This window comes from Capricornis sumatraensis, chromosome 3, assembly GCF_032405125.1.
Source record: "Capricornis sumatraensis isolate serow.1 chromosome 3, serow.2, whole genome shotgun sequence".
Classification (NCBI taxonomy): domain Eukaryota; kingdom Metazoa; phylum Chordata; class Mammalia; order Artiodactyla; family Bovidae; genus Capricornis; species Capricornis sumatraensis.
The window spans coordinates 174,236,131-174,262,614 of record NC_091071.1 but is presented as its reverse complement, the minus strand read 5'-3'; the positions used below and the strand labels follow the sequence as shown (position 1 = coordinate 174,262,614).

Sequence of the window (26,484 nt, the reverse complement as noted above, 5' to 3'; positions counted from 1 at the left end):
ACTCATCTTACCTCCCTGAGCCTCAATTTTCCCATTTATAAATGGGGATGATAACAGCTAACTCATTAGCAGCATCATCATGAAACTAGTGTCAGGAAGGGCATAAAAGTACAGGCCCGAGCACAGGGTTGGCATTAGGTCTCACATGGTTAGTGCTCACCAAAATAGAGTTAAGGTCATAGTTGTCACTGCTGTGAGTCTGGGGGTCTTTTCCCCAACCAGCCAAACTCCAGAGCAGAATATTTATGACCACACTGCAGCATCCCTTCTTAGCATCTGCTTCAACCCCTGGACACAGGCCTCATCCTGTGCCGAGTTAAACATCTCAGGGGGCTCCTGGACCCCTGAATTCTTGTCTTATCACAAAAATCCTCCCTTATAGCTCCACCATCACCTCTAGCACTCAGCTCCTCTGTAAAATCCCCCTTCCTCATGGCCAGAGTTTTTCACCTCTCTAGGTCCTCTTGTATGTTGGTTGAGGGTCACTGACCTGGGGACTAGGGGACTGTCCCAAGATCTTTATTAATTCCATAAATATGTGCTTGTGCTAAGGATGCAGAAATGACCTAGTCCCTGACTTCAGCAAGCTCCTGCGTGGGCCTGGAGGCAATGAGAAGTAATAAAGATAAAGTGTTAAATAATGAAGATCTTAATGCCATTGAGAATGCACTGAGGGGTTTCCAAGAGCCGGGACCAATGCTGAGTGCATTTTACACATTATCTCGCTTAAGCCCATGGCCTTGGGTTAAACAGACCTGGGTTCAAATGTTGGCACTGGCCACTATCTAACTGTGTAAACTTAGGCAAGTCACGATTTTGTGAAGCCTCAGTTTTCTGATCTGATAAATGGGATAATTACACGTAGGATATCATAGAACTGTTCTGAGACTCACACAAGGTACATACCTACCCATGATAGGCTCTTAAAACACTTAAAAACAATAATAGTTAATATTTACTGAGTACTCACTATGTGCTACAAGTTACTGTAAGTGGGCTTTTTTTTAAATGTGTTTATTTATTTGGGGCTGGGGCTTTGTTGGTGCATTCGGGATTTCTCTAGCTGCAGCAAGCTGGTGGCTACTCTCTATTGCTGTGTTTGCTTTTACTTTAGTGTCTTCTCTCATTGCGGAGCACCGTCTCTAGCGTGTGCAGGCTCAGTGGTGGTGGTACATGGGCTTAGCTGCCCCGTGGAGTGTGGGATCTTCCCACACCAGGCAGAAAACCCACGTCCCCTGCACTGGTAGGCACATTCTTAACCTCTGGACCACCAGTGAAGCCCCACTCTATGTGTTTTACACAAAAATCCTATGATGGGAACTATTATCCTCTCCACTTTACAAATGAGGAAACTGAGCCACAGAGATAAGTCACTTTACCAGAGACCGCACAGGTAGTAAGTGGCACCACTGGAGCCGAAACCCAAGGAGTTTGGCTTGAGAGTCTGTGTTTTGACCTGCCTCTGTATATGTGTCAGCGTATTATTATTCAGTTCAATTCAGTCGCTCAGTCATGTCCAACTCTTTGCGAGCCCGCAGACTGCAACACGCCAGGCCTCCCTGTCCATCACCAAGTCCTGGAGTTCACTCAAACTTATGTCCATCGAGTTGGTGATGCCATCCAACCTTCTCATCCTCTGTCGTCCCCTTCTCCCACCCTCAATCTTTCCCAGCATCAGGATCTTTTCCAGTGAGTCAGCTCTTCACATCAGGTGGCCAAAGTATTGGAGTTTCAGCTTCAGCATCAGTCCTTCCAATGAATATTCAGGACTGATTTCCTTTAGGGTGGACTGGTTGGCTCTCCTTATTGATTTTCATATCTACATTGAGATATAGGCATTATGCCCATTTTATAGATGAGAAGTTGAGTGCCAGAGCAGTTCATGGATTTGTCCAAGGTAACTTGTGAGGAAGTAACAGCCAGTTCTCCACCTGATGCTCTGTCTGGAGTGGCAGAGAGTCTGGGGATGCCAGGAGAGCCAGGGCAGTGGGGATGCAGGGGGTTATGACCCCCCGAGCCAGGCTGAGAACAGTGTGCTGTGCTTCCTCTCCAGCCGAGTACCAGACAAGCATCCAGGAGAAGCTGCCGCTCATCATTGGCTCCTCGGCGGCCGGCCTGGTCTTCCTCATCGCCGTGGTGGTCATCGCCATCGTGTGTAACAGGTGGGTGGTGTCCCCCTGCCTGGGCCAGGCCTGGGTTCCGAGAGGGCTGCCCATCCATTCTGCCATCCCTGAACAGGGTCTATGACCAGAGGGGGCAGGAGGGGCTCGGGGAGGCCCGGAGACCCCCAAGTGGCCTCCCACCGGCTAAATGGCCACAGTTGGCAGTCCATCCATTTGGTCAGGTGTTGCCCTGGACAAGTCCATGCTCCACGGAGGTGGCTCACCGAGACACTAATACTTCAGCGCAAAGGGACAGCTCCGAACAGTGGGCAGCAAAGACTGCACAATGCAGGAAGCCAGGGGACAGTGAGGGGGAGTACAGATCGCCCCACTTTCTGCTCTAGCAAAAGCCCTTCGTGAACAGGGCCTGAAGCAGGCTGAGGAGCTCAGCTGGCTGAGGTGGCCAGAAAGAGAGGGGACATAGACAGGGCCCGGTGTCTGGCATCCAAGGGACTGGCACAGCAAGCACAAAGGCAAGCAGTGGCACTGGTTCCTGGACTTCTGCTGGACTTAGTGTAGAGACTGTCCCTTCTTCCTTAGAGCTTTCTACTTTACTTATTTTTGGCCACACTGCATGGCCTGCAGGATCTTATTTTCCCATCCAGGGATGGAACCTGTGCCCCCTGCAGGTGGAAGGGCAGAGTTCTAACCACTGGACCGCCAGGGAAGTCCCAAGAGCTTCCCACTTGAGAACAGACTAGGTCTTAAGGTCAGACGGACAGAAGCCTCTGGGTTTCTGGGACCAGGGGCCACGGCCAGAGATGCCTTTGCTCTTTGAAAGGGTGAGCCTGGACTTGAAGTTGGAGAGGTGGGAAGGGCTGGGGACAGGGGGAACCAGGGAAGGTGAGCTTGCGAGGCAAGGGTCCAGCAGGGAATTCTCTGGCAAGGAGGTGGTTTCCAGGGCCTGCCCACCCTCTGCCTATCACCTGCTGTGGCTCCCATCTCCCCGGGCGCCTCCAGGTGGCTCCAGCCCTTTGCTCTTGTTCCAGAAGACGGGGGTTTGAACGTGCCGACTCGGAGTACACAGATAAGCTGCAACACTACACCAGCGGCCACAGTACGTATACCCCGGCAGGGCCGGCACCCCGGGATCCTTCACTTGTCAGCTCCCCACCAACCTCTCCAGCCTCCTTTCTCTGTCTGCCTCCTCCCTTGCGGCAGTCAGACTGAATGTCGAGCTGTTGTTCCCTGAACGTGAACATTCTGTTCCTCCTGCCTGGAGCACTCTTCCCTCTCTTGCTCTGGCTAGCTCACTCCCTCAGGCTTCATCGTGTACAAACCCCTCTGAGAAGCCGTCCTTGGTCCCTACTCTCCCCTGGATGCACAGCGCCCCCACCTGGCTGCATGGTGATGGTCGTCTCCCTGTCCCTCCACCATTATAGTGGGAGCACTTGGGGACCTGAAATCGTGTCTGACAGTCGCCACCACCTCCCCGGTGTCCGCTGGCTGCCCAGCACACAGCAGGCACCGGACAGACTGGCAGAATAAATGTCGGGTATGCCAAAATGTTCGTTCGGGTTTTTCCATAAGATGGTATGGGAAACGAAATTTTGGGCCAAGCCAGTATATGATCTGAGTGAGACGATGGGGACCCCAGGCTCCGGCCACGGAGGGGAGAGAAGGGAGCCGGGAGGCCCATTCTTGTGCCGCTCAGTGACTCCTTGGCTGCCTCTTCCCAACCCCCGCACCGTGCCCCGGTTTCCTTCACTGTCCCATGCCACCTTCGGCCAGGGCTGGGGGCACATGTGCCAGACACACCCAGAGCAGATGTCTCCTCCCGGGGGGCGCCAAGCAGAGAGAACAGAGTGTAGATTCCTCTCCGTCTGATCTTGGCAGAACCAACAATCTGTGGGGGAGAGGAGATATGTATCCTCACTTTGGCTCACTTGGCAAATGGGAATTCCAAGTGGGTCCCCTATAGACTCTCAAACTGTACTCAGTGGGGTACCCTAGGGCTTCTCAGATAGTTCCCAAGTGAGGGGTCATCCGCACACCCCTTCAGTTGCCACGTATTTGTTGTGGCCCATTATGTACATCAGGCTCTGCTTCAGGTGCTGGGGACATGCAAGTAAACAAACCCCATATTCCCGCCCTGATGGAACTTATATTCTAGTGGGAGGGACAATAAACTATTACATTTAGAATGGATAAACAAGGTCCTCATGGATGGGGCAGGAAGCTATACTCAATATCCTGTGATACACCATAGTGGAAAAAAATATAAAAAAAGAATGTATGTATGTGTATAACTGAGTCACTTTGCTGTACAGCAGAGATTGGCACAACATGCCAACTCAACTATACTTCAATTTTTAGAAAGTGACAGGTATTTTTAATATAAACGCAAAATATTGATAAATTTTAAAAAATAGGGTTTACATTTTCTGCAAGATTAAAAGAATTCTGAAGATTGGTTGTACATCAGTATGACTGTACTTAATAATACTGAACTGCACATTTTGAAATGGTTAAAATAGTGCAATTTATATTATGCAAATTTAGCACAATTTTTTAAAAGAGTATAATAAAAAATCCTAGGAAAAATTTTTTTAATACATGCAATAAATGAGCAAAGTGTATGGTATATCAGAAGATGAAAGTGCTGTGGGAAAAAAAACAAGGTAGGAAGGGGTGATTCAGAGCTGCAGGGGTTCAGTTTCAGTTCAGTCGCTCAGTTGTGTCTGACTCTTTGCAATTCCATGGACTGCAGCACGCCAGGCTTCCCTGTCCATCACCAACTCTCAGAGCTTGCTCAAACTCATATCCATCGAGTCGGTGATGCCATCCAACCATCTCATCTCTGTCGTCCCCTTCTCCTGCCTTCAATCTTTCCAAGCATCAGAGTCTTTTTCAGTGAATCAGTTCTTCACATCAGGTGGCCAAAGTAGTGGAGTTTCAGCTTCAGCATCAGTCCTTCCAATGAATATTCAGGACTGATCTCCTTTAGGATGGACTGGTTGGATCTCCTTGCAGTCCAAGGGACTCTCAAGAGTCTTCTCCAACACCACAGTTCAAGCATCTTGCTCAGCTTTCTTTATAGTCCAACTCTCACATCCGTACATGACTACTGGAAAAACTATAGCCTTGACTAGATGGACCTTTGTTGACAAAGTAATGTCTCTGCTTTTTAATATGCTATCTAGGTTGGCCATAACTTTTCTTCCAAGGAGCAAGCATCTTTTAATTTCATGGCAGCAGTCACCATCTGCAGTGATTTTGGAGCCCAAAAAAGTAAAGCCTCTCACCATTTCCATTTTTTCCCCATCTATTTGCCATGAAGTGATGGGACCAGATGCCGTGATCTTGTTTTCTGAATGTTGAGTTTTAAGCCAACTTTTTCTCTCTTCTTTCACTTTCATCAAGAGGCTCTTTAGTTCTTTTCTTCTTCATTTTGCAATGCCAAAGAATGTTCAAACTACCACACAATTGTACTCATCTCACACCCCAGCAAAGTAATGCTCAGAATTCTCCAAGCAGGGGTTAGAGGAGTGTTTTTAATGTTAATTTGGGAACGCTGTGCTGGGTTTTTGTTGCTGTGCACAGGCTTTCTCTAGTTGCCAAGAGAGGGGGATACTCCCCAGCTGTGGAGTGTGGGCTCCAGGTCTCAAGGGCTTCAGGAGTTGCAGCACGTGGGCTCAGTAGTTGTGGCACACGGGCTTACTTGCCCCGGGACATGTGGAATCTTCCTGGGCCAGGAATCGAACTCATGTCCCCTGCAGTGGCAGGCGGATTCTTAACCACTGGACTGCCAGGGAAGTCCGGGCCTTGGTTTTGACTCTGAGTGAAATGAGAAGCCTCTAGAAGGGTCTGAGAAAAAGATGGACATGCTCGGAGTTACAGTTTCCACAGGACTTCTCTGGCTGCCCTGTGGAACATGGACGGGGTGGTGTCAGGCAGGGACAGAGCAGGGACCGGGAGGTGGCCTTTGGGATCATCCAGGGAAGTGCTTTTCCCTGGTGGCTGGACCAGGGTGGCAGCAGGGGAAGTGGTGGGAAGGTGGAGGGTTCTGACACACTTTGAAAGTAGAGCCACTGGATTCTCTGCAGTACTAGATATGGGGTATACAATAAAGAGCAGAGTCAAGGAGTTCTTGATATTAAGCCTCTGTGTGTATATGCGTGTGTGTGCGTGTGCGTGCACGCACACGCACACACACACTTTGCTTAGTCATGTCCAACTCTTTGCAACCCCATGAACTGTAGCCCACCAGGCTCGTCTGGTCCATGGAATTTTCCAACCAAGAATATTGGAGTAGGTAGCCATTTCCTGCTCTAGGGGATCTTCCCAACCTGGGGATCAAACCTGTGTCTCTTACAGCTCCTGCACTGGTAGGCAGATTCTTTACCGCTGTGCCACCTGGGAGGCCCCTCTGGGTAAGACTTAATTTGGAGTAAAAGTTCTTGAGCTTAAAAATCATTTTTAGACATCAATGTAAAAATAATTAAACCATTAACATTTCCAGAAGACAATTTAGGTAACTATTTAATTGATACGTGGAGGGAAAAGCACTTTCTAAGCACAAAAGCAATGAAAGGATCATAAGACAAACGTGGACAAATTTAACTACACAGAAATAAAGATCCACCTGTATGTTAAAAATAAAACTCATAAATTCCATCACCCCAGCCTGTTCCCCAAGTAATAAAATCATGATATAGCTAAACATATTGTGTTTTATAGGCCAAGAGCTACTTTAATACTCAACGTGTATTTCCTCATTTAACCCTGATCATTTCCCACTTTGAATATGAGGAAATCAGGGCACAGAGAGGTCCCGCAGTTGTGCGGGGCAAATGCTGGGATATAAACACAGTCTTGGCCACACTGTGTTACCTACACCCTTTTGAGTAAGACAGGCTCACACGCTCCATCACCTGGAGCCATTCAGGAGCGTCACTATTTACAGCAGCAAGTCAGTAACAAGGAAACAGGTGACACAGGGGTTTATTTTAAAAATAGACTCCAGAATAGAACGTGTTGTTCATAAATCAATGCATTCTCAAGCTCATACTCCTACTCTCTGCATCTGAGCAAGATTTTGTTGTTTTGTTTTTTTCTCAAAACACTGCCAGCCCCGTGATCACATATCTACCAGCAACCCTGTGTGGCTGGGACAGAGGAGGAAGCTGAGGCCTGGCTATGTGTGTGGCTGACCCAAGGTCACCCTCATGGGCTCATGTTTTCCATTGTGCAGCAAATGCTGAATGAGTGCTGACATCTATGGTGCTTGGACATGGAGCCAGAGGGATGCACCGGGTTTCTCAACTCTACTTTGCTACCAGCCAGCTCAGTGACCTTGGGGAAGTCACTGGAAGCTCAGGAAAAGCCACTCTGAGCCTTGGCCTCCTTATGTGGGACGTAGCAGGAATGATGCTTCTTTCACAGAGTTTTCAGGATTAAATGAATTAATGGATGTTAAAGTGCTTTGTAATAATAATATTTAATAATAAGCAACTCCTCATGATAACAATTAACAATTATTCAGTGCTTTCTGGTTGCCAAATCCTGAACAAAACCTTTTCAAAAGCTTCTCATTTAATCTCTGCAACCTCCTTATGAGATAGGGGATTTGTTTATTATCTCCATTTTGAAGATGAAAAAAGTGAGATGCGGAGAGGTGAAGTAATTTGCCCAAGGGCACACGGCCAGATTAATACAGTGGCTGATCCTGAATTCAAACTCATAAAGAAACTTGTTTGTTACCATTATTGCTGGCAGATCCAGAATGCAGATCCAGGTCTCTGGATGCCTGGTTCCTCCTTCCCTCATCTTGAATTTCCCACATGGGTTCAGGATGGCATATGACACTGTTGGTGACCCTGACAGTCATGAATCATCCAAACAGTGGCCCAATATTTTCTGAAGACTCTTGCCTACCAAGGTTCTCATCCAATTGCAGTTCAGAAAATGCCCTTCCTGGGAGCCAGGCCTTGTGCAAACCTCTGACCACAAGGGGCTCACATTCTATCCCAAGACACAGGTAGGGAAGCACTCAGAATAAACCCTCAAGGCAGACAACCTGGATTCAAACAACACTTCTGCCACTAACTAGCTATGTCCATGTCCCCTTGGGCAAGTTATTTCACCTTATTCATTCATTCATTCATTTATGGCTGCACCGGGTCTCATTGCTGTGCACTAGCTTTCTCTAGTTCTGGTGAGCAGGGCTAATCTTCGTGGCGGTGCCCAGGCTTCTCACTGCAGTGACTTCTCTTGTCTCAGAGCACAAGCCCAGTAGTCGCACGGGCTTAGTTGCTCTGCAGCAGGTGGGAGCTTCCCGGACCAGGAATCGAACCTGTGTCCCCTGCATTGTCAGGCAGATTCTTAACCACTGGACCACCAGGAAAGTCCCATTTAGCCTTTCTTATACCATTTTCTTCATCAAAAAAGGGGGAGACCATTAGGTTGAAACCAAATGAAATGGCCATTTTTGTAGATCAGTTCAGTTCAGTTCAGTCGCTCAGTCGTGTCCAATTCTTTGCAACCCCATGAATCGCAGCACACCAGGCCTCCCTGTCCATCACCAACTCCCGGAGTTCACTCAGACTCACGTCCATCGAGTTTGTGATGCCATCCAGCCATCTCATCCTCTGTCGTTCCCTTCTCCTCCTGCCCCCAATCCCTCCCAGCATCAGTCTTTTCCAGTGAGTCAGCTCTTCGCATCAGGTGGCCAAAGTACTGGAGTTTCAGCTGCAGCATCATTCTCTTCAAAGAAATCCCAGGGCCGATCTCCTGCTGAATGGACTAGTTCAATCTCCTTGCAGTCCAAGGGACTCTCAAGAGTCTTCTCCAACACCACAGTTCAAAAGCATCAATTCTTCAGCGCTCAGCTTTCTTCACAGTCCAACTCTTACATCCATACACAACCACTGGGAAAACCATAGCCTTGACTAGACGGACCTTAGTTGGCAAAGTAATGTCTCTGCTTTTGGATATGCTATCTAGGTTGGTCATAACTTTCCTTCCAAGGAGTAAGCGTCTTTTAATTTCATGGCTGCAGTCACCACCTGCAGTGATTTTGGAGCCCCAAAAAATAAAGTCTGACACTGTTTCCACTGTTTCCCCATCCATTTCCCATGAACTGATGGGACCAGATGCCATGATCTTTGTTTTCTGAATGTTGAGCTTTAAGCCAACTTTTTCACTCTCCACTTTCACTTTCATCAAGAGGCTCTTTAGTTCCTCTTCACTTTCTGCCATAAGGGTGGTGTCATCTGCATATCTGAGGTTATTAATATTTCTCCCAGCAATCTTGATTCCAGCTTGTGTTTCTTCCAGTCCAGCGTTTCTCATGATGTACTCTGCATATAAGTTAAATAAGCAGGGTAACAATATATAGCTTTGACATACTCCTTTTCCTATTTGGAACCAGTCTGTTGTTCCATGTAGATCAGGAGGAGTCAAATATTGACAGTTTTGTAGGGCTCAGTCTAATGGTAGCATTTACCCAGAAAAATTGTCAGGGAAGATTAATTGGATCAATACCTGTTAAGTGCCTAGAACAGGGTCTGCTATGTGGTGAAACCATGCTAAACTGTGAGCAAATCATGTTATCAGTGGTAAGGCGAAACCAGAGGGTCACCGAAGCAGGAACTGCAGCACTCAGAGCCATATAGTCAAAAAGCATTTATTAAGTACCTACTGTATACGACCCTCAAATATACTGTAGAGAAAAAATTTTAGAGCAAGGGCTTGTAACTGGAGAGTTCCTAACTCCTAGAGCTTCCGGGGCCTATAAACATCCCAAAATTACATGCTGACCATGGGCACATGCACACACGTGTGAATTCTTGGCCAGGAAGCAGAGTTCATAGCTTTCATAAAATTTCCAAAGGTATTTGTGACCCCAAACAGGTGGAGAGAGAAAACAAGGGCATGTCAATGAGTAAGGCTAGTGTTCTTTCAGTGAGCATTTATTGAGCACTGTCTATGTGCCAGGCCCTGGGATTTAGCAAGAACAAGACAGACATGGCCTCTGTGCCCCTGGGGGAGAGAGGGTAAAGCAAGCCCTCACAGGCAGGAGAGTGTTCCAGAAAAGGGGAGGGGGGGAGACTGTGGGCCTGTGAATCCGGGACCCCTGGCACGAGGTAGAAAAGTCATACAGGGTGGGAGTGGGGGCAGAGCAGTGCTAGCCTGAGAAGGCCTTGGTCCCCTCTGGAGGGATCCAGGCAGGCTGCACAGAGGAGGTGGCATTCGACCTGGACACAAAGGAAGAAGAGGGTGCTCCAGGTAGAGGGAACCAAGTGAACAGAAGCAGAGAGGCCAGAAGCTGTGAGGCATGTCCGGGACCTCTGGGTAAGTAATTCCTCGTGCTGGCAGTAGCAGGGAGCTGTCAGTGGAGGCCATTATGGAAGAAGGCCAGATGAAGGCACTCGCCTTTAAGGACCTCCTTTAAGCCAGAGGTCCCCAGGGACAGTTTCGTGGAAGAGAATTTTTCCACAGACCAGTGGCAGGGGTAGAGGGATGATTCAAGTGCATCACATTTACTGTGATTTCTATTATGATTTTTATTTCTATTATGATTATTAGTGTGTGTTAATCACTCGGTCGTGTCCAACTCTTTGCAACCCTGTCCATGGAATTCTCTAAGCAAGAATACTGGAGTGGGTTGCCATGCCCTCCTCCAGGGGATCTTCCCAACCCAGGGATCAAACTCAGGTCTCATGAATTGCAGGCAGATTCTTTACCATCTGAGTCACCAGGGAAGCCCTCTGTTATTATTACATTGTGATACATAATGAAATAATTCTACAATTCACCATAATGCAGAATGAGTGGGAGCCCTGAGCTTGTTTTCCTGCAACTAGATGGTCCCATTTGGGGGTGATGGGAGAGTGATCAGTTCAGTTCAGTCACTCAGTCATGTCTGATTCTTTGTGATCCCATGGAGTGAAGCATGCCAGCCCTCCTTGTCCATCATCAACTCCCAGAACTTACTCAAACTCATGTCCATTGAGTCAGTGATGCCATCCAACCATCTCATCCTCTGTCGTCCCCTTCTCCTCCCCGCTCTGGGGAGAGTGATAGAGAACAGCTATAGATACAGATGAAACTTTGCTCACTTGCTTGCCGCTCACCTTCTACTGTGTGGCCTGGTTCCTAACGGGTACCAGTCCAAGTGGCCCGAGGGGGTTGAGGACCCCTGCTGTAAGTGATGAGCCCTCCTGACTAGCACTCCTGTCCAAGGCTTGGGACAGCATCTGATTGGTTGGCGGCATCCAAGCAGGCTTTGAGCTGCCGTCATGCTTCCCTTAGCTCCCTGAACTGACTCATTCCTGTCCTCCCTCCCCAGCTGGTCCAGCAGGAAAAGCTTCCCCTAGCTCTGTTGGCAGGGAAGCGAAAAGTCAGTCACCAAGGGCCACAGTCCAGATGCTGAGTCTGGGCAAAAAAAGAGAGCCTCTCTGCGGGAGCTGATGCCCCTGCTCTGGGGAGGGCTGACTTGGGGAAGGAGGAATCACAGATGAATCCAGGAGGAGGAAGCATGGACCAGATCTGGATGGGTTTCCTTCAGGAAGCAGTGAGCTTGGTGATTCAGAACAGTGGCCCTCGGCTCAATTCTGACAGACCTGGGTTCAAATGCTGGCTGTGCCATTTGCTAGCTGTGTGGTCTTGCACAAATTACTTAGCCTCTCTGAGCTAAAGTTTTCTCTCATGTGAAATGAGAATAATGATCTCATTCGAAAAACTAAATCATGGCATCCAGTCCCATCACTTCATGACAAATAGATGTGGGGGTGGGGAGTGGAATCAGTGACTGATTTTATTATCTTGGGCTCCAGATCACTGCAAACGGTGACTTCAGCCATGAAATTAAAAGGTCCTTGCTCTTTGGAAGATAATCTATGACAAACCTAGACAGCATATTAAAAAGCAGAGACTTTGCCAACAAAGGTCCGTCTAGTCAAAGTTATGGTTTTTCCAATAGTCATTTCCTATTGTAAATGACTATTACTGTTGATGTGAGAGTTGGACCAAAAAGAAGGCTGAGCGCAGATCCTTTCAAATTCTGGTATTGGAGAAGACTCTTGAGAGTCCCTTGGACTGCAAGAAGATCAAACCAGTCAATCCTAAAGGAACTCAGTCCTGAATATTCAATGGAAAGACTGATGCTGTAGCTGAAGCTCCAATACTTTGGTCACCTGATGCAAATTGCCAAGACCCAGACCCTGATGCTGGGAAAGACTGAGGGCAGGAGGAGAAGGGGCGACAGAGGACGCGATGGCATCACCCATTCAATAGACACAAGTTTGAGCAAACTCAGGGAGATGGTGAAGGACAGGGAAGCCTGACGTGCTGCAGCCCTTAGGGTCCCAAAGACTCGGACAGGACTTAGCAACTAAACAACAACCTCTAGGAGCTAGCTGTTGGGTGGAGGAGATGGGATTATACATATAAAGAGCCTGGCACAGTGTTGGGCAGAGACAAAGGGCTCAGAAAGTGGAAACTGGTATTGTTATTCTTCTATGTCTATCATCCAGGTTCTGTCAATCTACAGACACTGAGTGTCAACGGCATGCAGAGCGTTCATTCTGCAGTGTGCCAGGGAGGGAGGGATGAGGAAAAAATGTGCACCCATCCCCCACTTCCCAGGCTCCCACGATGGTGGATTTTTTTAATCATCTCACTTAATTCTTATAGTTTTATTTTTTATTTATTTAGGTTGTGCTGGGTTTTTGTTGTGGCACGTGGGCTAAAAAGTTGCAGCACACAGGCTTAGTTACCCCACGGTATGTGGGATCTTAGTTCCCCAATCAGGGGTCAAACCCGAGTCCCCTGCATTGGAAGGCAGATTCTTAACCACTGTACCACCAGGAAAGTTGGAAGACGGTAGTTCTTAACCTCTTTTGAGGTCAGAGACTCCTCTAAGTCTGCTAAAAGTTTTGGATCCTATGCCCAGAAAAACACAAATATACATATGTACGTGTATAAAATTATAAGGGAAATCCAGAAAAAAAATTCTATATTCAGAGATAGATTTTTGGAGAACTTTTATTTTCAACAATATTTATTTACATAATTTTAAACTATAAAGAGCATAAATTATTTTTCTAATCCAAAAAGACAATAATAATGTATTCCATTTCAGCAGCCCCACTCAACCCATCCTGGGCCTGCCAAGTGGTTCACAGATCCAAATTAAGAAAACTCTGACCTAAAGGGATAGGCAGACACCCACATAAATAAGACAAAATAAAACTAATGTGTTAGAGCAGTGGTTGGCAAGCTTTTCTGTAAAGGGTCAGACAGTAAATATTTTAGGCTTTGCAGGCCTTATGGTCTCTGTTGTAACTGATCAACTCACCCACTGGAGCATGAAGGCAGTCACAAACAAAGGAATGTGTGTGGCTGTGTTCCAATAAAACTTTATTTATGACACTTTATTACAAAATGGGCAGTGGGCCATTTTGCCAACCCCTATGTTAGAGGTTCCAGCTCTTAGATGACTGGAATGTCTGAACTAGAGGCTGAGAGTGGTCAACTAACAAGTCCAAGGTCACGGAGCTGAGCAGGGTTGTGACCCCAACCAGCCAACCTTGCTATGGTCCAGAGACTCCAGCGCCCAACGCCTAGAGCTGCTGCCCCCAAAGTCACAGCTCCTGGAGCAGGTGGAGAATGTGGGGAGGGAGCTCAGGACCCAGAGGAAGGCCCCAGCTGGGTGAGAGCCAGATGGTCTGGGAAGTGGAAGACTAGTCATCTGGGAGGAGGAGGGAGGGATCGTCTTTCCCTTCCTTCAAAGCACGTTGCTGACTCACTGCTGAGGTCAGAATTGGGTCTTTAGTATCCAAGTTACCATCTTCCTTTCTGCATCAAAAATAAAAATCCATATCAGATCAGGAATTAAATGCATACGCCCCGTGTCCAGCCTCCTGCTGATCACCAAGGAATATGAGATCCAGAAAAGTTTGAGACCTGGCTAACAGAGGGACCCAGGAGGTGGGCCTAGGAGCTTTGGGTACTCAGATGCTTGTGAGGCAGGCCCTCCAGTGCCTGGGATGCCTGAGGCAGCCAAAAAGTCTCCTGAGCAGAGAGCAGGCCTGAATTAGGCCTTGAAAAGCAGGGAAATCTCCTTAGCAAAAGACCAAGACCATGGTCTGTTGCCTGCTCTTTCTGTATTTTTGTTCCAGTTCCCTCTGCTCCTTTCTTGTCTTCCTCTTCCTTTACTTTGCACCCCCTGATTCTCCATCACAAGCGTGACCAGCCTATCTGTCCTTTCATGCCCACGCTCGAACAGACGTTGTTAATCAATCCCCACAGTCTTTTAGCTGCTGGAGGAAGCCCTTATTAATCAATTGCAGTTGGAACAAAAACTAGAACCTATTTGCTATCCCTGCTGACCTTTCTGTTCCTCTCACCCTCTACTTAGCTCAGTGCCCACCTGCTCACTGAGACCCAGAGAGGTCAAGGGAAAATGCAGGGGGTTGCCAAGCTCTTCCTGGGGCCCTGTGGGAGAGTCCTTCCCTCTGCAGAAGGACTGGTTCACACTTTTCCGTCTGTCCACCTCTTGAGTCTGTGCACGTGACTAAGCCTGACCTTCTCTCCCAGTGACCCCAGGCATGAAGATCTACATCGACCCCTTCACCTACGAAGACCCCAATGAGGCAGTGCGGGAGTTTGCCAAGGAAATTGACATCTCCTGTGTCAAAATTGAGCAGGTGATTGGAGCAGGTAGGTGACTGGTACTCTCCCAAGTACCATGGCCTCAGCCATGGGTAGGAGGGGACCACCCCAATGTGTACTCCTGGGGTGGAGGGTAGGATGCCTCAGAGGACCCTCCAAGGCCTGAAGACTCAGAATGTCCAAGGTGCAAGGGCTCCCAAAGATGTCCAGTAAAACTACCTCCTCATCACATGAGGAAATAGGCCCAGGGAAGGAGCTTGCTCACATCAGAGACCGAGCTAGTTCTGGGACCCAGTACTCTGGACTCTGTCTAATGCTTTGTCCTTCCTGCCATTCATCCCAGGTCCCTCGCTCCATCTCCCCAGGTCCCCCTACATCCTCACCCCACGCCTAGCCAAACACCACGGGTTGGCCATGAAGGGTTTACCCTTCCTCCTGAAGGTGGCTGAGACTCTTTGGGGCCCTTGCATTCTCTAAAGGGATTCTGTGTCTGCAAGGATTAACTGGCCCCAGGGGCAGAGGTGACAGGGAAGAGGGAGGTGGCGCTTCCACCTGCTAAGTGACATCCTGCCTCTTTGGTGTGTCTGTCCCAGGGGAGTTTGGTGAGGTATGCAGTGGCCACCTGAAGCTGCCGGGCAAGAGAGAGATCTTCGTGGCCATCAAGACCCTCAAGTCAGGCTATACTGAGAAGCAGCGCCGGGACTTTCTGAGCGAGGCCTCCATCATGGGCCAGTTCGACCATCCTAACGTCATCCACCTAGAGGGTGTGGTCACCAAGAGCACACCTGTGATGATCATTACTGAGTTCATGGAAAACGGCTCCCTGGACTCCTTCCTCCGGGTAGGGAAAGCCAAGAGTGGTGGGGCAGGAAGAGCAGTGGTGAACATAGCTTTATGCTGTCAGAGCCTGAAAGGTCTTGGAAAGATCATGGTCAAGAATGGCTTGCTTGCTGCCACTTTCTATTCCTTTACGCATGGCATACATGCGCGCTAAGTCACTTCAGTTGTGTCTTGACTCTTTGCGACCCTATGGACTGTGGCTGTCCAGGCTCCTCTGTCCATGGGATTCTCCGAGCAAGAATACTAGAGTGGGTTGCCATGCCCTCCTCCAGGGAACCTCCCTGACCCAGGGATAGAGGGATTGAACCCACAACAGGCATTGCTAATAAATCCCAGACTCTCCCCACTAAACCCAGAAGCAATCTCAGAATCTTTCTCTATCAGGGAAACCACGGCCAGTTGATCAGAGTTGGCATACAACCTGAAATCTGTTCCCTCCAAGCACTTAGCCAGCCTTCTCATAACGCCCAAGAGAAAAACTGAGGCTCTAAGAGAAGCAGAGTGTGCCCAAGGTTACCCGGAGGCTTGAGATGAGAGCCAGGACTGGATCCAGGTCTCCTGACCCTTAGTCCAGAGTTTCCACCAGGTTTGGATTTCCCCAAAGCTATACAGGAAGAGTTTGGAGCACAAGGCAACAGACGAAAGTTCTGGGCCCCCCGAGAAGTCAGTCAACCAGCTAGACAAAGAGCACTGACTAGGAATCAGAAGTATGCCATTGGAAGGGGAGGGATAAACTGGAAGATTGGAATTGACACATACATGCTACTATAAATAAAGTCTTTCCCATCATCAGGGTCTTCTCCAGTGAGTCAGATGCTGGGAAAGATAGAAGGCAAAAGGAGAGGAGGGCACCAGTGGATGAGATTGTTAGATGGCATCACTGACTCAATACACATGAACTTGGTTAAACTCTGGAAGATAGTTAAAGACAGGGAGGCCTCACATGCTGCAGTCCATGGGATCAGAGAGTCAGACAGGACTTAGCAACTGAACAACAACATATATATATATATATATACACACCTATAAGATAACTAATAAGGACCTACTGTATAGCACAGGGAATTCTACTCAGTACTTTGTAATGACCTATATGGGAAAAGAATCTAAAAAGAGTGCGTATACGTATAACTGATTCACTTTGCTGTACACCTGAAACTAACACCGCATTGTAGATCAGTTATACGGCAATAAAAAAAAATTTTTTTAAAGAAGTATGCCACTGAACTACCTATTTAACAAATATTTATTAAGCACCTAGTATGTGCCAGGAGCCTTCCATGCACCTTCTTGTTGAACACTGAGTGCCCTAGAAGGTGGGCATTACTTATTCCCATTTAACACACAGTTGAGGAAACAGGGGCTTCCCTGGTGGCTCAGCTGGTAAAGAATCTGCCTGCAATGCAGGAGACCTGGGTTCAATTGGTGGGTTGGGAAGAGCCCCTGGAGAAGGGAAAGGCCTGGTATTCTGGCCTGGAGAATTCCATGGACTGTATAGTCCATGGGGTTGCAAAGAGTCGGACATGACTGAGCGACTTTGACTTTCAAGACTCTGAGAGGTTAGGTCACATGTCCAAAGTTGCACAGCCAGCAAGGGAAAAAGCCAGAATCCAACCAGCCCCGGAGTCCATGTTCTCTCCGCCACCCTGAAACCAGCCTCTCCTGGGCCTCTGTATGGCCTGAGCATCTGAGTCCTTTCCACAGGGAGCCCAGGCCGGGGCGACAGGGTCCCAGTCTGGTGTCCCACTGTGAGAAAGCTCCAGAGATCTGACACACGCACTTCCATTCACTCTGTTTCCTCCACTTCTCCCAAAGCAAAATGACGGGCAGTTCACAGTCATCCAGCTGGTGGGCATGCTACGGGGCATCGCGGCTGGCATGAAGTACCTGGCCGACATGAACTACGTCCACCGCGACCTGGCCGCCCGCAACATCCTCGTCAACAGCAACCTGGTCTGCAAGGTTTCTGACTTCGGGCTCTCACGCTTCCTGGAGGACGATACCTCAGACCCCACGTACACCAGCGCCCTGGTAAGACGGAGGCAGGGAACAGCGGAGCCGCAGGGCCGGGAAAGAGGGCGGACGTCCGTCTCTCCCCACAACACATTCTCACCAACACTTGCTCATGCCAAGCGCTATTCTGAGCCCTGGAGAGGTAGAGACATAAACCCCGATTTCTGCCCTCTTGGAGCTCACAGGCTGGTGGGCACAGATGTACAGAGCACTACTGAGCAATGGGGCTAAGAGTCAGACACCAGACTTAGGAGGCAGAGGAAGGCTTGCTAAGAGGGAATGATAGCTGAGCTGAAAGCCAAGTGCCAGTAAAAGTTTGCCAGATGCTGTATTCTCATGGGCAGGTATGACTGGCACACAGGCTGTCGGGAAAAGTGGTGGGCAACCATGCTGGAGAGGTAGGCAGGGCCACATCTTGGAGACCCTTGATTGCCCAGGCTCAGGACTCTCTCCTGAAAGCTGTTAGGGTTGTTGAAGAGTTGCAGGGAGGCGGGGCGGGGTGGGGGTGGTGGTTTTGCTTTTTGGCTGTGCTGGGTCTTCACTGAGGCATGCAATCGTGCTTCCCTAGTTGCAGCTCCAGAGCATGGGCTCAGTAGTTGCCGCGGACGAGCTTAGTTGCCCCACAGCATGTAGGATCCTAGTTCCCCCGCCAGAGATCAAACCCATGTCCCCTGCTTTGGAAAGATGAATTCTTAACCACTGGATGACCAGGGAAGGCCCTGTTGAAGAGTTTTAAACAGAAAGGAATAAGACAGTCTAGGGAAGCAATAAGGCACTTTGTGACTGTGCAGCATGGGGCGGAGGGTAGGGAGCTTTGCCAGCAGAGGCCATTCGGCTCAGCCTCCCACCCATTGATGCTCCCTGTTCTGCTCCCCAGGGTGGGAAGATCCCCATCCGCTGGACAGCCCCAGAGGCCATCCAGTACCGGAAGTTCACCTCGGCCAGTGACGTCTGGAGCTACGGCATCGTCATGTGGGAGGTGATGTCCTACGGGGAACGGCCCTACTGGGACATGACCAACCAAGACGTAAGTCTGCAAGGAGGTGGGCATAGCCTCTCTGGCCAGCCAGGCAGGAGGGGAGGACCTAGAACGCTAGGGCTTTTGCTCGACTTTCAGCAGGTAGGAGCAAGGTCTCTGAGATCCTGGGTCCGGGCAGCTCCCAGCAGTGTTGGTTGATTCAAACATCTGCACAGGACCCTGGACTCTCCAGGGGGTCAGGAGGAGAAAAGGCACCATGCATGCATGCTAAGTCGCTTCATTCGTATCCAGCTCTTTGCGCCATGTGGACTGTAGCCAGCCAGCTCCTCTGTCCATGGGATTCTCCAGGCAAGAATACTGGAGAGGGGTTGCCATTCTCTTCTCCAGGGGATCTTCCCGAGCCAAGAATCAAACCCGCATCTCTTATGTTTCCTGCATTGGCAGACAGGTTCATTACCACTAGCACCACCTGGGAAGCCCAGAAAAGGCCCACCCATCCACAAATAGGCAGATCTTCAGGATCCAGCCACGTGTGGCCAACCCTAAGCGACCATGTCTGCCCCTCAGGGGTTCACCTCCCATGTGAGGGACAAGACAGTCATTCAGGGAACCAGATGGAGTTAACAGGTGCTATGTATGGCCAGGTGGTAAAGTGAAGAAGGCAGGCATCAAACCCTGCAGGTGCTCAGGAAAGGGAACGTGGCACAGTTAGCCATGAGGTCTGTACCGATAGCTGGGACTCAAACAGTAGTGAGACTTGAAGATGTGAGGACTTCCAGTGGAAGGAACAGGCTGTGCCAAGGCCCAGAAGTGGGATGACGAGGGGTCATGCTGGGGAGCAGTGGAAAGTTGGTCAGAACGGTTGCTGAGGTTCAGTAATGGGGTGTTTGAAAGTCCCTCTCTAGGAATTCTGATTTGCAACAATGCAGAACAGGGAATAAATACTTGAGCAGGGAAGACACCCACAGTCAAGCTGGGGAAGACAAATTTGGCCGTGCGGGCAGGATGGCTTGGAGAGGTGTTTGGGCTCCTTTCCCCTAACAGAGAAGCCAAAGGGGGATTGTTCACAGGCGGGTGGGCCTGGTGGACCCTGAGGCAGAGGGTATCTTGGGGTGCTGAGTGGAAGGGGAGCCAGATGCCCAGCTTCCAGGCCAGACTGAGGTCAGAGATGGTGGGAACCCAGGCTGCCTCCAGGAAGTGAAGATGGTTGCCACGGCGCAATCAAATAAGCCTCTCCTGCAACGCACTGGGGGCAGGGCCAGAGAACAGATGCGCTTACCTCACCCCCGGAATCCCTCCCTGCCCCTCCCCAGGTAATCAACGCCATAGAACAGGACTACCGGCTACCACCGCCCATGGACTGCCCGAGCGCACTGCACCAGCTCATGCTGGACTGCTGGCAGAAGGACCGCAACCACCGGCCCAAGTTCGGCCAGATCGTCAACACGCTGGACAAGATGATCCGCAACCCCAACAGCCTCAAAGCCATGGCGCCGCTCTCTTCCGGGTACGTCCCCTGCCCCGCCCCTTTTCCCAGAGCCGCCTGGCCCCGCCCACTCCTGTGGTTGCTGAATTGGGATGGGGAAGGACAGTGCCAGGGTTTTTTGGGAGGCTGCCTGCCTTGCGGTGCAGGGTGCAGGGCACAGGCTATCCTGAGGAGGAGAGGGAAGCCCGAGATGGGTGGGAGAGAAAGCATCTTTTAAAACGTGGTCAGAGAGGACAGGGTTTAAAAGAAATTATCGGTATCTTTTCGTAAAATATTTATTTGGCTGTGCTGGATCTTGGATGTGGCTCGCAGGATCTTTAGCTGTAGCATGTGGGGGATCTTGTTCCCTGACCAGGGATGGAACCAGGCTCCCCCTCTGCACTGGGAGTTTGGAGTCCTAGCCACTGGACCACCAGGGAAGTCCCAGTTCTCAGAATCTTGGTGAATAGATTTACTCCTCACTCAGGTTCCTACTCCACACTTAAACCTGGACCCTCTAACTTGCATTTGCATCCTCCTCGACACAGCCATGCTTTCACACACACACACACACACACACACACACACACACACACACAGTCCTACACATGTACATGAATGCTCATTTGGGCACAAACGCTCATGCTTATGCTCACAATCTCTCACACACAGATACACTCATTCCCAAGCTCTCACACGTACACACAACCATACGTATCTGAGCACGCACATTCAGAAGTACTCACAGACCACAGAAAACACAGGCACGCATGCCCCCACGCTGGGGTTACCATCCTTGTAGCAGAGACTGGCTCAGGTGCACAAGCGTCAGCTTCAATGATCCGAGCACTTCCCTTTGCCCAGTGGTCCCAGGGCACCCTGCATCAGACCTGCAGACAACCCTGGCTCTCCCTGGGCGGCTTTCACAGACTGGTCCCAGCCCTGCACATCCTTACTCTTCAGGACCCTCGACCCCACGGGCTGTCTGAGGGGTGTCTGGCTAGATATCCTCAGAGTCCAGGGCTGGCTGTGTCCAGAGACTCTCTGGGCCCAAGTCCTTCACCTGCCAGGAGATGTCCATGTATGCCCCTTCCCATCCCTCCTCACCACAACCCTGCCTCAGCTACTCCTGATTCTCTGGATAAAAATCATTCTGAGCGTTTAGCCTCATGGTGGTCACTTCACACCTTGCCTGCCCGGAAGTCATTCCCACCAGCCCCACCAGCTGTGTCTGGACTTTGGAGATGTGGTCCACAAGATCGGCTTCCTGTAGCATAGCCAGGGTAGGGGAAGACAGAGAAGGGCATTGGGAGAGGAAATGACAAATACTCAGCACAGTGATGGGACTTTCCTGGCGGTCTAGTGGCTAAGACTCTGCACTCCCAAATGCACAGAGTCTGGGTTTGATCTCTGGTCAGAGAACTAGATCCCACATGTCACAGCTAAGAGTTGGCATGCCACAACTAAGACCGGGCATAAATAGATGATAGATAGATAAAATCAGCACAATTAGTCCAACTGAAACCCCCTCCCCCAAAGCAGCGGCATGGAGACCTGTCCCCGCCTAACCACTGTGTTCCAGCCTCTCAGTGGTCCCCTAGAGGCTTCCCTAGACTGTCCAGATGGCCCCAGCTTTGAGACCTGCACACATACTCACTCTCACCTACTCACACATACACATGTGCACATTTATGTGGGTTCAGACTCATGCCTGCTCTCGCACAGAAGTGGCCACATGCATACACACTGTGTTCACACACATGGATGCACACGGGCCGGTACACACGCAGCCTGCATCTGTGCCTATGCCCACGCTTACCCTCACCCCTAGGGCAGCACATGCCCTGACCGTACCTGTCGCCACCCCATCCCCTAGAATCAACCTGCCATTGCTGGACCGCACGATCCCCGACTACACCAGCTTTAACACAGTGGACGAGTGGCTGGAGGCCATTAAGATGGGGCAGTACAAGGAGAGCTTTGCCAGTGCCGGCTTCACCTCCTTCGATGTCGTGTCACAGATGATGATGGAGTAAGTGCCCAGCCGCCACCGTGAGCCCCCTCCCCACCCATCCTGCCAAGCACGGGGGCTCTGGAGAGTGAGGAATTGACAGTGTCCCAGCAGGGATATGGGGGACCAAGGAGCAAGATGGCCAATGCAGAAATCACATTCTGATCAACACCCGGGTCTCCTGCCACCCACTGGCTTTTCAGTTCAGTTCAGTTGCTCAGTCGTGTCCGACTCTTTGCGACCCCATGGACTGCAGCACACCAGGCCTCCCTGTCCATCACCATCTCCTGGAGTTTACTCAGACTCATGTCCATTGAGTCAGTGATACCATCCAACCATCTCGTCCTTTGTCATCCCCTTTTCCTGCTGCCCTCAATCAATCTTTCCCAGCATCAGGGTCTTCTCAAATGAGTCTGCTGATTTCCTTTAGGATGGACTGGTTGGATCTCCTTTCAGTCCAAGGGACTCTCAAAAGTCTTCTCCAACACCATAGTTCAAAAGCATCAGTTCTTCGGCACTCAGCTTTCTTTATAGCCCAACTCTCACATCCATACATGACTACTGGAAAAACCATAGCTTTGACTAGATGGACCTTTGTTGGCAAAGTAATATCTCTGCTTTTTAGTAAGCTGTCTAGGTTGGTCATAACTTTTCTTGCAAGGAGCAAGCGTCTTTTAATTTTATGGCTGCAGTCACCATCTGCTGTGATTTTGGAGCCCAGAAAAAATAGTCTGTCACTATTTCCATTGTTTCCCTATCTATTTGCCATGAAGTCATGGGACCAGATGCCATGATCTTTGTTTTCTTAAGCCAACTTTTTCACTCTCTTCTTTCACTTTCAAGGGGCTATTTAGTTCCTCTTCACTTTCTGCCATAAGGATGGTGTCATCTGCATATCTAAGGTTATTGATATTTCTCCTGCCAATCTTGATTCTAGCTTGTGCTTCTTCCAGCCCAGTGTTTCTCATGATGTACTCTGCATATAAGTTAAATAAGCAGGGTGACAATATACAGCCTTGATGAACTCCTTTCCCAATTTGGAACCAGTCTGTTGTTCCATGTCCAGTTCTAACTGTTGCTTCCTGACCTGCATACAGATTTCTCAGGAGGCAGGTCAGGTGGTCTGGTATTCCCATCTCTTTCAGAATTTTCCACAGTTTATTGTGATCCACACAGTCAAAGGCTTTGGCATAGTCAATAAAGCAGATGTTTTCCTGGGACCCTCTTGCTTTTTCAATGATCCAGTGGATGTTGGCAATTTGGTCTCTGGTTTCCTCTTCGTTTTCTAAATCCAGCTTGAACATCTGGAAGTTTACGGTTCACATACTGCTGAAGCCTGGCTTGGAGAATTTTGAACATTACTTTGCTAGCATGTGAGATAAGTAAAATTGTGTGATAGTTTCAGCATTCTTTGGTATTGCCTTTGGGATTGGAATGAAAACTGACATTTTCCAGTCCTGTGGCCACTCCTGAGTTTTCCAAATTTTCTGGCATATTGAGTGCAGCACTTTCACAGCATCATCTTTTCGGATTTGAAATAGCTGAACTGCAATTCCATCACTCCGCTAGCTTTGTTCATAGTGATATTTCCTAAGGCCCACTTGACTTCACATTCCAGGATGTCTGGCTCTAGGTGAGTGATCACACCATCGTGATTATCTGGGTCATGAAGATCTTTTTTGTACAATTCTTCTGTGTATTCTTGCCACCTCTTAATATCTTCTGCTTCTGTTAGATCCATACCATTTCTGTCCTTTATTGTGCCCATCTTTGCATGAAAAGTTCCCTTGGTATCTCTAATTTTCTTGAAGAGATATCTAGTCTTTCCCATTCTATTGTTTTCCTCTATTTCTTTGCATTGATTCACTGAGGAAGGCTTTCTTATCTCTCCTTGCTATTCTTTGGAACCCTGCATTCAAATAGGTATATCTTTACTTTTCTCCTTTGCCTTTCACTTCTCTTCTTTTCATAACTGTTTGTACAGGCTTCTCAGACAACCTTTTTGCATTTCTTTTTCTTGGGGGTGGTCTTGATCACTCCCTCCTGTACAATGTCACAAACCTCCATCCAAAGTTCTTCAGGCTGTCTATCTATCAGATCTAATCCCTTAAATCTATTTCTTACTTCCACTGTATAATCATAAGGGATTTGATTTAGGTCATACCTGAATGGTCTAGTGGTTTTCCCTACTTTCTTCAACTTAAATCTGAATGTGGCAGTAAGGAATTCATGATCTGAGCCACAGTCATCTCCCAGTCTTGTTTTTGCTGACTGTATAGAGTTTCTCCATCTTTGGCTGCAAAGAATATAATCAATCTGATTTCGGTATTGACCATCTGAGTGACCTTGAGCAAATCACAGGACTCCCCTTAGCCTCAGTTTTCTCTTCTGTGAACTGGGGTGTGGTAGGAAGAGCAACAGAGATAAAAAGTGAACACATGGGTACTTAGTTCTTGCAGGGTCATGCAGGGTCCCTTCTCCTCCCCTGCAGCGAAGGAGACGCGTACACCTAGGTGCCCTCACTCCCAACCCCCTCTCTCCTGATCTTAACATTCACTCACTCCAGCTCCCCTCCCCCTTCCCTTGCTCTCTCCAGTGAGAAAGCCCTGGAATAGCCCAGGTGGTTCTACCTGGATGGAGTCCCTCCACCCTCACGTGTCCCTAACACATGTGCTTCTCTCCCCAAAGGGACATTCTCCGGGTTGGGGTCACCCTGGCTGGTCACCAGAAAAAAATCCTCAACAGTATCCAGGTGATGCGGGCACAGATGAACCAGATCCAGTCGGTGGAGGTTTGACGTTCACCTGCCTCGGCTCACCGCTTCCTCCAGGCCCCGCCCCCTCCGCGCCCCCAAGCCGGCCCCCGGTTCTCGGTCCACCGCAGGGTCAGCAGCCACCTGCCAGGAGGCCACCGGCAACAGGAAGAACCAAGCAGCGCTCCAGCCAGGAGACGTCACCAAGAATATGTGCAACTCAGATGATGGAAAAAAAGGGAATGGGAACAAAAGAAAATAGATCCTGGGAGGGGGCGGGAAATACCGAGGAATATTTTTTAAAGAGGATTCTCATAAGGAAAGCGATCATCGTTCTTGGAGGAAAAACAGAAAAAAAAAAGGGCTTGGGAGATCCATGCCGTTTGTCCTATCGGAGATCAAAAGCAGTTTCTCTCCAACTCCCTCTGGGAAGGTGAGCTGGCGGGCGCCAAGAAACACGTTCAGGAAAACAAATGTGAAGGGGAGAGACAGGGGCCCACCCTTCTCTCCTGTCCCTAGCGCTGCTCTTCCAGGTCTCGCTCAACAGCAACGTGCCAAGCGGATGGACAGGCGGACAGGCAGCCACCCCTGGAACCAGCCTGGGAACATCCAATCCCGCTGCTCCCGGGCGATCAGAATCTTTCTGTCTTTGGAAAATATTTTAGAAACTCCAATGAAAGAGACTTGTTTCCCCTGTCAGCTCCCGGGGCTGCGAAGGGATTTCTGTCCCCCTGGGTCAGGGAGAACATGGGGACACCTGAAAGGTCAGCCTTTCTGAGGCTGGGCACAGCACCTGCTGCCGCCTGGATCTGAAGCTGCACGCCCAGATTATGGGCGCAGCGCGGCGGCCCCGGCTCAGCGGGGCACCCACTCCCACCAGCCCCCATCCGGAGGACTAGCTACGACTGCCACCAAGGACTGCTCCTGCATCTGGGTTTGTTTACAGCAATTCGTGGACTCGGGGGTATTTTTGGTCAGGGGTGGATTTGGTTTGGGTGGGGGGGGGGGGGGGCGGGACTTGTTGGGTTTTTTTTTTAATGACAATGAAGTGACACTTTGACATTTCCTACCTTTTGAGGACTTGATCCTTCTCCAGGAAGAAGGTGCTTTCTGCTTACTGACTTAGGCAATACACCAAGGGCGAGATTTTATATGCACATTTCTGGATTTTTTATATGGTTTTCATTGACATCCTTCCCTCCTCCCCACCCCTCCCCCACTCCGCAGTTTCCCTCCCGCTGCCAGGCTTCACCAAAGCCAACTGCCTAGGGGCCATCTGGGCCATTCAGAGACTGAGGCTTGGGCGGAGGGTAGGGGGCCAAGGTGGAGGACCAATCCCACCCCAGGACCATCTCTGAGAGCAAGAGATTAAGAAGGAAGACGCGGCCGCGGGGTCAGAAGTCTCTGCCTGCATCTTGGTGCTCCTTCTGGCCCAGTCTGTCCAGTATTTTGCAGGTAAATCGGCCCCCCCGAGATTCCCGAGTGCCCTCAGATGGCCAGAACCCACTTTGTCTCTGGAAAGCCTCAATCAGGCTGCACCAGAGGCCAGGACCCGGATCGTTCACTGTGATACCCCAGCTCTCGAGCGGGTCACCCTCAGACCATGTGCTGCCAGGCTCCTCTCCTCTACTGGTAGGACAAGCC

At 49.6% G+C, this 26,484-nt stretch overlaps 1 protein-coding gene across 1 annotated transcript in view; it reads left to right on the top strand.

Annotated features, from left to right (window-relative positions):
• The window catches only part of EPHB2 (EPH receptor B2), a 137,154-nt gene extending 112,269 nt beyond the window's left edge, over nt 1-24,885 (top strand). Inside the window, exons 7-15 of the mRNA XM_068969069.1 lie at nt 2,054-2,162; nt 3,155-3,219; nt 14,706-14,828; nt 15,374-15,621; nt 17,436-17,651; nt 18,511-18,660; nt 19,926-20,119; nt 21,954-22,109; nt 24,777-24,885. Coding sequence (XP_068825170.1) covers nt 2,054-2,162; nt 3,155-3,219; nt 14,706-14,828; nt 15,374-15,621; nt 17,436-17,651; nt 18,511-18,660; nt 19,926-20,119; nt 21,954-22,109; nt 24,777-24,885 — 1,370 coding nt within the window. The remainder of the gene's footprint in view (nt 1-2,053; nt 2,163-3,154; nt 3,220-14,705; nt 14,829-15,373; nt 15,622-17,435; nt 17,652-18,510; nt 18,661-19,925; nt 20,120-21,953; nt 22,110-24,776) is intronic.
• The last annotated feature ends 1,599 nt before the right edge of the window (nt 24,886-26,484 follow it).